The 15,487-nt window shown below is 35.9% G+C and overlaps 1 protein-coding gene across 2 annotated transcripts in view; it reads left to right on the forward strand.

Moving 5' to 3' along the window:
* Window positions 1–15,487, forward strand: part of LOC149806064 (putative chitinase 10) — a 104,206-nt gene that overhangs the window by 30,719 nt on the left and 58,000 nt on the right. For both annotated transcript variants that reach the window (XM_089950941.1, XM_089950942.1), the window contains 6 exons: window positions 6,933–7,057; window positions 7,675–7,798; window positions 8,633–8,821; window positions 10,193–10,315; window positions 11,382–11,652; window positions 13,076–13,253. In XM_089950941.1, coding sequence (XP_089807067.1) covers window positions 6,933–7,057; window positions 7,675–7,798; window positions 8,633–8,821; window positions 10,193–10,315; window positions 11,382–11,652; window positions 13,076–13,253 — 1,010 coding nt within the window. The remainder of the gene's footprint in view (window positions 1–6,932; window positions 7,058–7,674; window positions 7,799–8,632; window positions 8,822–10,192; window positions 10,316–11,381; window positions 11,653–13,075; window positions 13,254–15,487) is intronic.

The following is a 15,487-nucleotide window of genomic DNA, read 5'->3' on the forward strand; positions in this document are numbered from 1 at the left end:
TGCAATGTTACATCATTATTCCGGATGTTGCTGCAGTCCTACTGGAGAAATTTACACAGTGAAACATAGAAAATGAGGTATATGAATATCTTCAAAACGAGAGCCAATACAAATTTTTCACGGTTATATTCGTGTTCGGCACACCAAAATACTACAGATTAGGGCCTTTTCAAGTCAGTAATGATTTCACTGTTGACCAGTGTTATCTTTCTCCTGACTCGGGTTAGGCCTTATTTTTATTATTTATCTTAATTAACTGATGAAGATCCGAAAGGGTTCAAAATTGGTTAGTCCCTAAGTTATAAGAGTAACCTTGTATTAGTCCCCCATTTTTGTGTTGTGTTTGTCCATTGACTTCGTGTTGGTTTTTCTGATACTCTTTCGCAGATCTGTTTACTTCGCGTGGCGCCACGTGACGTAGCCCTGCCACGTCTGTGCATCTTACTTCACCCACATGAAAGTTACCTCTGCCCTCATTAAGTTACAAATAAAGAAGAGAAAACGTCTTTAGGCCCGAGTTGGGGATGAGATGAGGGCTCCAGCCCACCCGTGGCAGTGACACAGCCCACCCGTGGCAGTGACACACCCCAAGAGGGTGGCAAACCGTAGTTCCTCCTCCCATCCCCCCTTCGATCCCTTGGACTATTTAGGTTTGAAAATGGTTATGTTAATATCTATTCTACTTGGTTACCCGTTAGTGTACATGTTGGTTAGTAACATTTTGATTTTGGAGCTAAAGAGCCAAAACAGGGAGACTTAAAAAAATAAAGGTAAAAATAAAAATTATCTTTAATTCATCGTAATTAAAGCATCACCATGCCCGAGTGAGCGATGAGGTGAGGGCTCAAGCCCGCGCTTGGCAGTGGCACACCCCTAGTGGGTGGTAAACCGAAGCTCTTCCCCCACCCCCACCTCGATTGCTTTGACCACTCCAATAAGGCATACACTTCAAAGTACAATCTATAAACGAAGTATTTGTTTTTTTATTTTATTAGTTTAGCTTTAGAGACATCGAAGGAAAGATTGTTGATTAAACGTTGAATTTTGAATTTTAAATTGTATTTGTAGTTTAGTTATTGATGGCCTATGTTCAGTTATTATTTATTATTACCTGGCCACAGGCCATCCTTGTTTTTGTTATATCATCAGTTATTTTAATTATTATTATTTTTTTAATCAAAGTTTCCGTCTAAATAAAGTATATTATTCCATCGATATCTCTCTTTTTTTTGCATATTTCCATTATTAACTTACTCCTATCCTCTTTTTCTTTTTTCACATTGAGCTATTGCGTGGTACTTTGTAAAACTGGCAGTCTTGCACATGGGGCATTTTACTATATTTCGTATCATTCTTCTCCTTAAGGCAACTTCCCCAGTTAGCCACTCATTACGTAAAAAATAAAAAATTAAACTTTGCATTTTTGATGTGCCGATGTTGGCCCAGTGCTTCCATAGTCTTCCTCTCTCTCTCCCAGTTTACACTATTATTCTCCTCTTCTACTTTGTTTCCTATGTTTTGTTTTGTCAAATCTTCTCTTATCCAATTATAAGTCTTACTTATATCAATACCCCATAATTCTCTTTTTTATCTCTGAATTTACATAATAAATCCTTTATATGCCAAAATCTTCTTGTTACTTCTAATACTGTGCACAAATTATTATTTTATATATGTCCTGTCGATTCCTAATGGTAAAACCAAACCAATATATGTACAACGTTTTCGCTACTTGTACTCGCTCCATAATGCACAATGGAGTCAGTGCCCATATTTGAATATTCTCGTTTATTTTCATAGGTACATTTTTGCAGTTTTCTTTTTCTTTATTATTCCCAAAGATTACTCCTAAAGCTTTGACCTTCTCTTTTACGATGTGTGGTGGTGGTGGTGGTGGTGGGTAATCCAGGGTGGTTTTCCCTCCAGTTTCCTATTTTTAATATTTCAGTTTTGTCGTGATTAATTTTTGACCATGAGGCTTTTCGAAATGATTCATATTCCTTTTCTAGGTGTTTAGAGGAATTGGGGTCTTTAATAAAGTTGGTGCAATCATCAGCATGTTGGAGCATTTTGAAATCATCCTTAAGATTTGGAATTGTTATACCTTCAATTTTCTTATTATTCCGCATTATGATGCTTAGAATTTCAATTGCTATTACATATAATAGCATTGATAGTGGGCATCCCTGCCTCACCGATTTTTGAATATCAAATTTATCCGTGACAGCACCATTTACCTGCACTCTTGCCGTTATTTTAGTGTACACGAGTTTAGTCCAATTTAGGAAATTGTTTCCAAAGCCGAATTTTTCCAGTACTTTCTGTAAACTGTTGTGCTCTAATCTATCAAAAGCTTTTTTCCTGGTCAAAAAGTACCATAGGACCTTTCTGACCTGTTTCATTAAGGTAATCAATAATAGTTATGTTTAAAACATTGTTTTAGACATTCCGTCCTCCCCCCCCCCCATTGATTTATATTGATTATATCATTTATACATTTTTTCACTCTATTAGCTAAAATCCTACTTAAAATCTTGTAGTCTATGTTTAAGAGGGAGATGGGCCTCCATTTTTAAAAATAGATTTTCCCTATCTCTTTTCCATTTATATATGATCGTTATTAAACCTTCTCTCATAGAAGTTGACATCATGTCATTTTTTAAAAAATTTTTTTTTATTGTATATGTTTTCTAGAATCGGCACTAACTCATTTTAGAACTTTCTGTAGAATTCCGCGGTGAGTCTGTCTCTCCCTGGGGATTTTCCTTTCGCTAACTGATTGATTGTCGTTATAATTTCATCGATGGATATGAAACCATCACACAGGTCTCTAAGTTCAGATGATATCACATCACATGTAATCCCTTGTAAGTAATCTTCTGTAATTTTGGGATCTATGTTTTGATATTTGTATAAAACGGAATAAAATTCTTTAATTTTTTTCCAATATCTCCTTTTCCCTGTTATTTCCTGATCATTAACCTTTATGTTTTCAATTTGTTTTTCCCCTCCTCTCCTCAGTTCCTCACTTTTATATAGTCCTTCGGCTCTTTTATATATTATATTTTCCCGCTCTTAATTCTCTTTCTTTCTTTTCCTCATCTATGATTTTATTTAGTTGTGGCAGAAGAGATTTTTTCTTTTCCTGTTATGGTTTTTTTTTAAATGTAATTTTTATCTCTTTTTCCATGTTTTGCAATTTCTTCTTTTTACTGGAGTAATTTATAGCTATGTTTTTGAATTTATTTTTTAAAATGTCCCATTCTTTAATTATATCCTTGTTGCCTAAATTCCTAAACTCTCTTATTTCATTTCCAATTTCTTGCTTAAACTCTACTTCTTCAAAAATGTTATTGTTGAGTTTCCATAACCCTTTACCCCATTTCTTTTTACTTGTTAAAATGAAATCTAAATTTATTAGTTTGCGATCAGAAATCTTGAAATCTTGTATACCTGCATTGTTATATATGTTCTCTTCAAAGAGTGTCACATAACATTTATCCAACATACTGGCCTTTCTATTTTTGTATTCATAGGTAAAATTTATTCTAAGTAAGTTCATTCTTCTTATATATCCATTAGTTTATGTTTTTGGAGGAGATTCTCCATTGCCGCTTTAGAGCTAAAATCATTTGTTACCAATCCCTCAATTATGTCGATATTGTCCCCATCCCAATTAAAATCACCCCCTATTATACATGGTTCCATTGTAAAGTCATTTACATATTTGTCCAAGTTTTTAATGAATTCTTGTTTTTTGTATCTAGTTGCAGGAAAGTATGTATTGATAATATGAATATTTTCCAACACAATATGAATCATATTTCCCTTAAAATCCTCACCCTCATCCATCCTTTCCCAGTTTTTTCCCCTCCTATTCTTAATTATGGTTGCTACCCTCTCCATATCATCATACTTACATTTGTTAACAACTATTACTGCATCTAAATTTTCTTCTATTATTGCTTTAAATTCCTTTGAAAGATTATTATGCGTTTCTTGAATAAGAATGATGTCATAATCTTTTAATTCTGTTAATTTTTTTATTGTATCCATATCTAACCCATTTGTGTTGATGGATGCTATTCGGAAGTTTGTTCCTTCCATTTTGGTTTTACCAAATTTTCCCACAGGTGGCCGCATTCTTTACTCCTGATTATAACAATTTATGTATATTTATAAGTTGAAGATATTTGTTTGTTTGTAGGTTATTCAAATTTAATGTTTATTATATACATAGATTTATTTTTTTTGGGGGGGGGGGGCGGGACTAGACCCCTATTGTTCTCACTTTCATCGTTTAGTGTTTTTTCTACTTATGTTTCTGTGTTTTTAAAATTGTCGTGTTCGTACTCTTAGTTCCTTGTTCAGTGTCCGTTTCATCGTCCGTCTCATTGTCCGTTTCCGTATTTGTCATGTACATCAGTTCTATACTGTCCTCTTCTATGTCATTGTCTGTTGGGTCTGTTAAGTCCATTTAACTTTCTTCGTCAAGAACTTTTCCTGTGACCTTGTCCCCTTCACTCAAAGTTCTGATTTGTTTCTTTTTGTTTCTTTTAGCTCCCATTGTTTGTATTTTCTCCTTTGTCGGCGTGGTATCGCTTACGGGCGATGCCGACAGGAATTTCCTATGTTTCCTTTTTTCCTTGTGGGTTGGATTGAGGTCGAGGTCAGGGGTTTCAGACCGATCAGATCTTCCATCCCTTGCTCTCCCTGGATATCTCCTTCTATAATGATATTTTCTTCCATTAGGAGTTAAAACCTATTGTGCGTGGGTATGGGCTGCTCGAAGGTATGTTCCCCCTTACTGGTTTAATTGGAGTTCACATTTTTGTGATTATTTAGCTTCCTCCTCAATTGTTACATTGATAGTATCTGATTGTTGAGATTTTTGAGTTTCGTCCTCTTTTGTCGCATTGTTATTAACTGGTTATTCAGATATACCATTTTCCATTTGCGGGTACATTTGAATTTGGGCTAATTGTTACAGGTACTTTTTATGTTCCTTCTCTTATCTGAGATATCATTTTAGCAATGTATCTTTGCATTTTCTCATTATCCTCCTCTTCGAGGTTTATGTGGCGCATTGCAGTTTTTTTCTGCATGGCTGCTTTGTTGCCCCCATTATTGGCCATTGGTTGCTCATGCAATCCTTAGGGGCATGCCCTATCTGTTCACGATTTGGAACACATTCTTTCTTTTTCACTACCTTTGTACCAGCTTTGGATGAGAAAGCCCATCACGTAAAAGTGGGGTTGTATTTTACTTGTTTCATGATTTGGTATGGCCAGGATTCTCCCTCCCGACTTAATTCCGTGAAGCCGTACACTGTAGCCATTTTACTTGATTTTACAGATACTTTGAACTTATCCTGCACTTTGACTATAAGTTCCCCAGTACTGATTTCCAGAGGGAGGCCTGTAAAAAATACATCCACCATTTTCGCCTCCACCTCTCTTATAATTGGGTCACTTTTACCAATTTTGGCTTTCATCCCTCTCACTTCTAAGATGTCAGTTTTTAGTAGGGGTGTTCTTTTCTTGGGGGTAAAACAAATATTTTCAAATTCCCCCATTCTGTAGCCCATCAATATCACGTATAGCTTCATTGAACTTTCAAAGCTGTAAGGATTTCAGCCTGTTTCGGATAGTTGTCAACTTTTCCGAAATCCAGGGTTTGACAACCTATCAGGGTGGTACGCAACTATTCTCTGTTGCCCCTCTCCCCCCCCCCCATGTGTTGTATTAAAGTAATGCTTCAGTCTTGTACCTATCTGTCGCTCTTCTTGAGCCGTTTGTGTGGCTTGTATACTCATGCTTTTGTGATGAGTAGAGCTCACTGTGCAATTCGAAAATGATCACGAGTGAGCAGGTCTCACACTACTATTTCACAATCCAAGTTAAAATTACAAAGTCAGAAACCTATTTTATTGAAAATTTAAAGTTAAGTAACTTTGAAAAGTATATGAAAATGAAAATGAAAAGACTAAATCTCTAAAAAGGGCAGCAAAACTAAAAAAATGCATAAATACAAAGTGCAAACATACAAAATAAAAAATAAAAATAAAATAAAAAATAAATAAAAAACAAGCAGAAGAAAAATCCTACAGCTAGTTGCAAGACTGAACTTACTAAACTCCGGTGGACTTTCTTGCTGTTTGCTTTGTACGTGCCATTGCCGATGATAAAACAGACTTTACTTCTCAAGGAGGAGTATCAGAATTACTGATATACGAGCTATCCTACCAACCGTGGTCATACTGGTCACTCAATACAAAGTACTTTCACCCAGGAAGATGAGACTTTTAGGGATGGACTACTTTTAAACCAGGTTTTAGGAACAATGATTAAGAAATTTGAAAAACAAAATCCGTTTCTTTCCCCAAAACTTCTTATAGTACCTTCACTTTTATATTTAAGAGAATGCTTCATTTTATTGTTTTTGTTTGGTGTTTTTTTGGAGGCTTGTCGTTGGTTTTATGCCCTTTCAAAGGGATCAATATTTCCTTAATTAGATCACTGTATTATGAATTTATTTTCTACATGATAAATCGTGTTGATATTGCCTACTTGAGGCAATGAAAAGCATCTCCTAGGCGAGCTACGTAATCGTTGATAATACTCAGATACTCGGGCTGCTAATTGTAACGTCCTTCTTAAGGTTGTATTAACTGAAACAAGTTTCCCTGTTTTGGGGGATGAATGTCTCGTATACCTTTATGCCAGATACGTCCTAATAAGTTTTGATTCTTTAATTATGTTGGACGCTTTGTTTTTGACGTCGTTTTATAAACATTATTATCAAATCCGCAGCTACCTATAGCACAGGGCTTTTTTGTTATCGGTCCTACATGGTGTTGCAGGTTTTCAGTTATAGTGTATTTATTAAAATTTTCGTGAAACAAGTTGGAAACATTTTTCACTCTTTTGCAGGAGCTGAAGACGGACTTCGAACGGGAATCGGCGATGACCAATAGAGAAAGGTTGATTCTGACCGCAGCTCTGCCAGCAGAACAGTCAAACATTGACATAGGCCATGATGTTCCGGAAATGGCTAAGTTAGCAGTTATTTAATTTATTACGCTTGCTTGTGACGGTATGCCAACTCATGGTGCTGGAAACTACTGTCTGTACTTGGTTATAATAATTTACGGTTTTTGTGATTTGAAATTGAGTTGCAGTTGTTGATTTTTTATAATCTCTTTTCCCTGGAATGATAGAGCGACTGTTTTCAGTATAATTATTCGCGTCTCGTCAGTTTTGGACCGAAAATATATTTAGCAGACCACTTGACATTCTTCATGAGCCAACTTGTGTCTTTGTAAGACGTCAAAATAATGGAATCTATAAATACATCTGCATTTCTGGTTGGTATAAAAGTATAAAATCGTTTAAGTTTTATTTGTAATCTTGTCGGTTGTTGATGAACAAGTGTGAGCATGGAGTAGTTTACAGTAACTATCCTTTGATATACATATGCGTTGCATAACTATCCAATTTTAACTACTTGCATTGATTGCTTGAGATTGTACAATATCATACAACTTGGAAATTACAGGTTATTCATGGAAACCAACGAAGGACAAAACACGTGTTCTGACCAATTTACGCGCAACCTGACCTTGACACACACGAGCTGACAGTCGTAAAATTAAAATAACCATTTTTCCTGTAGATACCTGGATTTTGCAAGCATCATGACATATGACTTTCATGGCCCATGGGACAACACATCCGGTCACAACAGCCCATTGTACGAAATACAGTCTGAGACGTCATTTGAGAAGACGTTGAACGTGGTAAACGCTTTTGTTTTAAGGAATCGGTGTATTTTTCCCTTAATGAATCCCATACCCGTTATATATATATATATATATATATATATATATATATATATATATATATATATATATATATATATATATATATATATATATATATATATATATATATATATATATATAATCGTTAATAACCTTGCTCCTTCCATTACTATACGTGTATCGGTAAAGTTTACATGTGTTGCTTACCAGATAGATGCAAGAAATCCCACTTGTCTTCTATCTTCTGACTCTTAATTTGAACCTTACACGCGGTGTTAAAAAATTGCATATCTGGGCAAACTGTATTGCTTTAGAAAAAATCTTATCGTTTATTGACCAAATTTGTATGATTGATCCAAATCATTCTCCTATTTCGAGGCAAAGTTAAGCAAAATGATAACAAACGTACATGTGGTTGCTTCCTATTTTTATATTTCAACCAGAATCTTGCTATACACTGGAATGTTTCTTCAGACTTTTCGGAACAATCTTGGCTGATCAAACTACTATAGTTGGACAGGTCACCAACCTGCGCGTATAAATTATCATCAGATATGGAATTTTAAAATGTTCTTTTCTTTACAGCAATATGATAAATATCAACTAAATTTAATATTTGCAATTTTGATTTTAAATTAAATGGAAAATTCATGGTACAATGAAGAAACGCTGACAAAATATGCATTTGGAACGGAGTGAGTACTTTTAATTTTTTTTCTTCTTTGGAGGCCTGATCATGTTTGCTAAGAGTTACATCAGCAATTCATGAAATAAGCAACATTAACATTGAAAGAATAAAATGTCTTCCAGAAATGGGCAGCAGATTATTGGGTCTCGAAGGGGTTACCGAAGGAGCTTATCAACATCGGCATACCAACCTTTGGAAGGACCTTCACCCTAAAGAATCCGGTATCAGACTACAAAATGGGAGCTGCCGTAACAGGAGCGGGACCGCCAGGAAAATATACAGTTACGCCCGGATTCCTAGCTTATTATGAGGTAGGCACTAGTACAAATAAAGAGATTGGTCCATCGTTTTGCTTACGATAAACGTTGGGTAGAGGAATGGAAGTGTACTGAACTGATTTTTTCATTTGCCTCCGCGAGCACGGTTCCACATGTACACCTACAACCTGGAGAAGAAGGGTTTCCTCTGGGACAATGAACGGATACATCTCTTTGGATCTGCATTCGTCTACCTGTTGAATATCACCGTGAAAAGTAAATATAAGCACACAAAAGAATCAGATCGGTTTGCATTTTAACATGGGCATGAAAATACAAACACTGTTCAATTGCAAGATGTTGCAAAGAAGCTACAATAATCCGACAAGAAATTCAGACATTTAAATTTTGCATTGAGTGGGTCACTATGAAAAACGGCTTACAACTTAAATATGGCTATACAGGAATTCGTAGATTATGAGGGAAAGTTGGAGACTACAAGAGTAATAGCTAGCATTAAGCTCCCGTAACTCTGGTTTATTATCAGCCTGCTCTATTTTAATCATGTATCATATCTTGGTTAAAAGTTAAACAGGTGGTTGCTACTCCAAGTATTTTTCCTTTACGATACTAAACAAAGATTCATGTCTCACAAACATTTTGCGAAACTGGATGTTCGCAAATGATCGTTTTCGTTCACATTTGATTTAAAAGTACGTATTTGGTTAAAAGGAATATGTTAATCCACTCGCTTGAATAATCAGTCACAATGGCATACCCTAAAAGTCCGCGTTGGTGTACTCTATCCTCTTTGATTAAAAAGGCATATCTTTATTTTCTAGAATTTGGATTTAAATTGACAGTATATCCATCCATCCATCAATCTATCCCCATCCCCATCCATCCCCATCCCCATCCATCCATCCCCATCCATATCCATCCCCATCCATCCATATCCATCCATCCCCATCCCCATCCCCATCCATATCCATCCCCATCCATCCATATTCATTCATCCCCATCCCCATCCCCATCCATCCATCTATCCATCCAGTAAACTGGGTACTTCAGTAGAGATTACATATCACAGTGGTAGTAAACTACACGAATAGACGGAAAGAATGTGATTCCCGATTGTTCGTGCGTTGGTTTCATTGCTTTTCACGACTTACATAAATAGTAAGGTCGGTAATCCCATTTTTGAATCATGATTAACAAAATGCTAAGAGAAAGCTAAGGATAAATTTGAAATGATTGTAGACAATTTTCAATGAATCATTAAAGACTGAAATACAATATGTATACTCTGAAAGCTCACACTTGAAACTTAGGAGCCGGTTTGCGATTCAAAAGAGTTTTTCTTTTAGAAACAGATAGCGCCAGTAAATCGGATTTTGTCTGCTTCTATGTTTATCTTCTTTTCAGATCTGCGATCTACTTCAGGATAGAAATCGAAGAGAGATTTGGCATGACGAGCACAAAGTCCCTTATGTGATTGTCAACGATGTTTTTATAGGCTACGAAGACAGTCGGAGCGTATTTGAGAAGGTAATTTATTTCACATATGTAGTTTGATATATGAATAATCTCGTCGCATACAATTCACCTTGCTTTCTCTTCTTTTTGCTGTACAGTTAAGTTTTCTTGCGATTTTAAATGTCCTGACATTTAAGACCCGATATCCAAATTAATCTTAAACATACTTCTGTAGAACGTTCCTGAACGTTTACACCGTTGCTAAAATCTTTGCCGTAAACTTAACGGTACACGGGCCAGATGTAATTGACTGATATTTATTCGCAGCTAACCTGTCACCATGCGCATAGAACTGAAGTGCTCATCAGTTCTTTTCACAAAATCACGTACAGAGTGAACATATTTTTTAAATTATATTTAATAATCACTGATATTGAATTTTTCCCCGTACTGTCAACCTGTTGTCAGATGCATATAGAAATGATGATGACAGAACAACTATTTTAAACTTGAAAATTAAAACTTGCAAATACACATGTTCAGGTATGTATTTATTATTCAACTTTGGTTGGCTTTGACATTCCACGTTTTCAATTTGAAGCCCTGTCAAGGTGCAGGAAACAGACTTTAGGGAACATTTATTTATAATTGTCCAATTTTTAAGTCAACACTTGGTCCATATTCCACCTTCGCTTTTCTCTCGCATGGTTCAAAGAAAAATCTTGAAAGCTGGTAAACTTTAATTTTATTTTGCAAAAAATACACCAGTTCCAATACTACTTTACCAGAATCGTATAAATTCGTGTGTGTAGTCTATGTAGTCTACGATCATTGTTATTAGGGTCGTCTTTATCTTCTACTGTCAGGTTCATAGTAAATTCAAGCTTAAATGTGTTGCTTTTTCTTAACAAAGACCAATCTGGAGCATTAAACCAAACACATTCTTTCAAATGCACATTTGCCATAATAGAGATATTGCACCTGTGCATGCAGATGACAACATAAACTTGTTTGCCCGGAAGTGTGAAAGAGATCGACTCTTTTCATCTATATCGGAAGTATGCTACTATTTCAACTGGTTACACATAATTCTTTGTAACGATACTAAAACAATCCGTCCAATGATTCTTTTCTGCAGGTAAAGTTTATTGTGGAAGAAGGTTATGGAGGTGCGATGGTCTGGACACTCCCTCTGGATGATTTTGGTCGATCGTGCAAGTCGTCACAGTCGCCATATCCGCTTACCGGGACGATAAACGCTCTCCTAAGTCGCGTTGAGATGGGCGAGAATCTCGAGGACAACCTTATCTCAACCCTACCAATCCATGCGGAGAGCTTATTAACCTTCATGACAGGAGAGCATCTGACCACCGTTGCAACGACAACATCATCGACATTATCAAGCAAAGGTATTTCATTACGACGACTATCGTGCATTTATTGCACCTTCTGAGGGATTTTTTTTACCCAATCATCAGCAACCAATGTTGGCATTATCTTAAAATGTTGATTTTAAATGAATAACTGCGCAGCGTATAGGCTGTTGCTGTGTCAAATAATAAACGGGGAATATATAGCTTTATTGTTGTTTTCCATATATACAGGTTTCGTACACTTGCAATGGAAGCCCATTAAAATTTCCAAGACGTTTAGCTCCTTGTCCATATATTCTTAGAGTCTAAGTACGTGGTATAATTTCAGAATGGACTGTATCTTCACAATGGAATAAAGCTATACCGAAAGGACAGGAGGGATGCATAATGTGGCATACATATGAACCCTCATTTCTGCAATATCTTGGTCTTGAATGAAACGCCAAGAGTTTCATTTTATTGCGTTTCTTCCTATTAACCATTAAGAAAGTTATCTAATCTAACTAACTTTGCATAGCAATATTTTCCATAATTGATATAAACGCAGTTTAGTATTTACCAACATAGACCAATTAAATGTCCCAGGTGCAAGAGAGAAGAGGCGGATAAGCAATAAGGAAACAACTAAAAGCCACTATCTGAGGAAAAAACATTTAATTTAGTACTGTTATTTCTTCAAAGAAACATTTTTAACAGCACTGTCACGCAGTAACATACACCGAAGACGTTCTCAAAAACGAGGAAAAGTTGCGATGTCCTATTTTTCTGTTGGATTATCAGAACTCCTCTTCAGATCAAGAACTCGACCGGACAAAAGCTAACACTTGTGCAAAAACGTTATGTCAAAACCAGCTGCTGAATTTTACGAGTATATTCGATTCATTATTAACATTACCTTCAAAAGAAATTCAAAAATGTCTTTTCCTCGATATGCAAAATCGAGTCAAATATTGATATTCAAAATGAAGTTTAAATGCAGGGTAGTGATTCTCCTTATGGTAACTGTCACATGCCACAATAACAAAATAACTTGTTTATGAAAACGAAATCGTGTGTTTGGGTAATTATAATAATAAATTTTATCAGACACTGGGAGAGGGGGACTCGAAATCGGACTTGTATATATGTGCACGGCATAGATTTAAAACAATGTTGTATTGAGAAAAGTAAAAATAGGCTTATTTGAGATTGAAGATGCCTTGCTGAGATGAACGCAGACACGAATTATATGGAGTGCGACTACTTATAGAATTCTCGCATGCTGACTTTATGATACTAAAATACTGTCTTACAGACTACACATTTACCTTACATCTACATTCTTCAGGTCAGAGCTGGGGTTGTTCAATATTTCTAATAAATATTTACAATTCTAGCCTACCTGTTACATGTATAAAACATAATCAAATAGTCCAGTTTCACATTTATTTAGACGTTGTGTTGTATTTCTTTGCCTCAGAGTCTACACACAGATACAGACGTGTTTGTTACTACACCAACTGGTCCCACGATCTTCTTGGAAAGGGCAAATTTGTCCCAGAGGACATTAATCCACAGCTCTGCACTCATCTCGTATTCGCTTTTGCTGCCGTGTCTGGAGACGTGCTGGTGAAAACTCTACGTAATGACGAGGACCTGTGAGTTACCTTTTCGCGTTTTTATCTGATAAGTATATCCCTTTATCTCATAAGCTGTTTTTGAATGCACGTTTCTTGCTATTATAAGAATGCGAATATTCGTGCACCTGTGCGGGTATGTGTGCTTGAGGTATTATGTTGCCGTCTTCCCTTCCATTGGTTTCATCACTGGCGTCACTATCAAAGTTTCTAAATCTCTCCAGAACCAGTGACACTTGCTTAATAGCTTTCGTAGTCAAGCTTCAAGAACAGATTGGGACTTGTGTCCAAACTTTTTGCTTATAGATTATGTGAAGTTTGATCGATTCAGCTTTTTGTAAACTACGGTTCAGTCTAATTAAAATCAGATCTCCGCTTTCCTACATGAAGATCTGATTACGACCGCTTAAGGGTCATGTTCTGGTGACCAATGGAAACGCAGCTTTCAAAAATCTGAAAGCGAATCTTGTCTGTCGGTATACATTCATGATCTTCATCCACACTGCTCAGTCTCCAAAAGCGAAGATACAAGACTTCTTCTGATTGGTTGATAAACTTAGCAGTTATGGTAATAACATAGGTTACTAGAACGTGACCACTATTCGGTCGCTGTCAGATCTTCATGTATAACTCTGGAGATATGACTTGAATCGAATTGATTACGGTTCTATGCGACTATCTTTAGTTTTCATTTCATATTACATCTTTTTTCATGGTAGGTTTCACTAGCCTTTCAAGGATAAATGTGATATTCACCTTGTGTGCCATTTACATTGAAGACGAACGTAAACTATTTTGGATTTATATTCTATTTGATGTATTATATAAGTTTGAAAACTTAATTTGGTTTTATTTTGATAAATTACATGCGATTTGTAAAATTGTTGCGGTTAAACCTGACTAAAACTCATTTCCGAAGTAGAGAAACAAAGATTTCTAACTTCTAATTTAAGTTGTCTGAGACGTTGTGCAGAGTTTGACCGAACTTGTACGATGTTTCACTCCTTGAGACGCAAAAGGAGCTTCAACTCGGGGAGTTTAATTTTGAAACTATGGAGCTCACGATTACTTTTGCTGAGCATGCTTAAAAATTTACTTAACTGGACCCCATCAATATTACGAAGTAAATTTTTCCAAGAGTGACTAGCTATTCATCGTCATCTTCTAAGCAGGGGTCCGTTTTCCACCAAAATTGGGAAATCAAAATATTTATGAACGGTTTCTTTAGGAGATGCTAGGGGGATAATAACAATCATTTTGCAGACATTACCATTCCGTTAAGCCATTTTTTATAGCGTTGCAATCGCCTCGTAAAAACCATCGTTAAGAGTTGGCCATTTTACAAACGGATTAATGAACACATTCCGAATAAGAAACTAAACATACAAAGAGAGAACACAGTTTGCAGACGAAAACCTTTTTAAGTTTATCATCTTTGGTAGAGTCTGATTCGTCGAAACCCTGTTTATATTTCCGGATTTTTTCTTTTGAAAGCCTGAATAAAAGCTATTGAAATGGAGGTAGAATTGGTGCTCCGGGTAAACTTCGCTGCTTGCTGATCGTCAGATATGGAATCATACTGCAAGTGTCACTTGGAAAAGATGACGTTTGATTACGAGTGGACAGTTTAGGTGACACTACTTGTGATAAAATTAAGTATTTTCACTGATCATTGCTATGTTTCATGGCGAATGCAGCTCAGTTTCTAACACGAGATAATTCAGTTCTGTCCCGAGTCATAAGAGGTTACGAGATCTATTGCTTTGCTTCCAATTTGGACAAATCAGCAATAATTACATTTTTTGTTATAGAGTTACTAACAAAGTGGAATGTTTTCTGAATTTAAAGTAAGTACATTTCTGCTTAACATGGCATTATTTGAAGGTCAACTCCAAAAAGTAGCGGTAAGGCGTGGTACCAACATTGTCACAGATAAAAACGTACAATTGTACAGAATAACTCGGTTTCCTCGTAAGTCCTACGCAAAAGTGTGGAGCGGTTTTCATAGCAACTATACCCCGAGAAGAAGGCTAACGTTTCTTGCATGTAAATCAATTGTACATTCATGGTTTAATTTTTTTTTAGTCTGGCTTATGAGTTATTTGACAGTGAATCAAAGACATTATACTTGGAATCATGAAATTTGGTGAGATTATGCATCTTGACGAATTTTATATTTCATTATCACAAAGTAGGTTATTTCAACCCACCTTTCACTCTTCATTGAATCCTGTTAAACTTTTTAAAAGATTGTG

This window comes from Sinohyriopsis cumingii, chromosome 2 (genome assembly GCF_028554795.1).
Source record: "Sinohyriopsis cumingii isolate HCF-2022 chromosome 2, ASM2855479v2, whole genome shotgun sequence".
NCBI lineage: Eukaryota > Metazoa > Mollusca > Bivalvia > Unionida > Unionidae > Sinohyriopsis > Sinohyriopsis cumingii.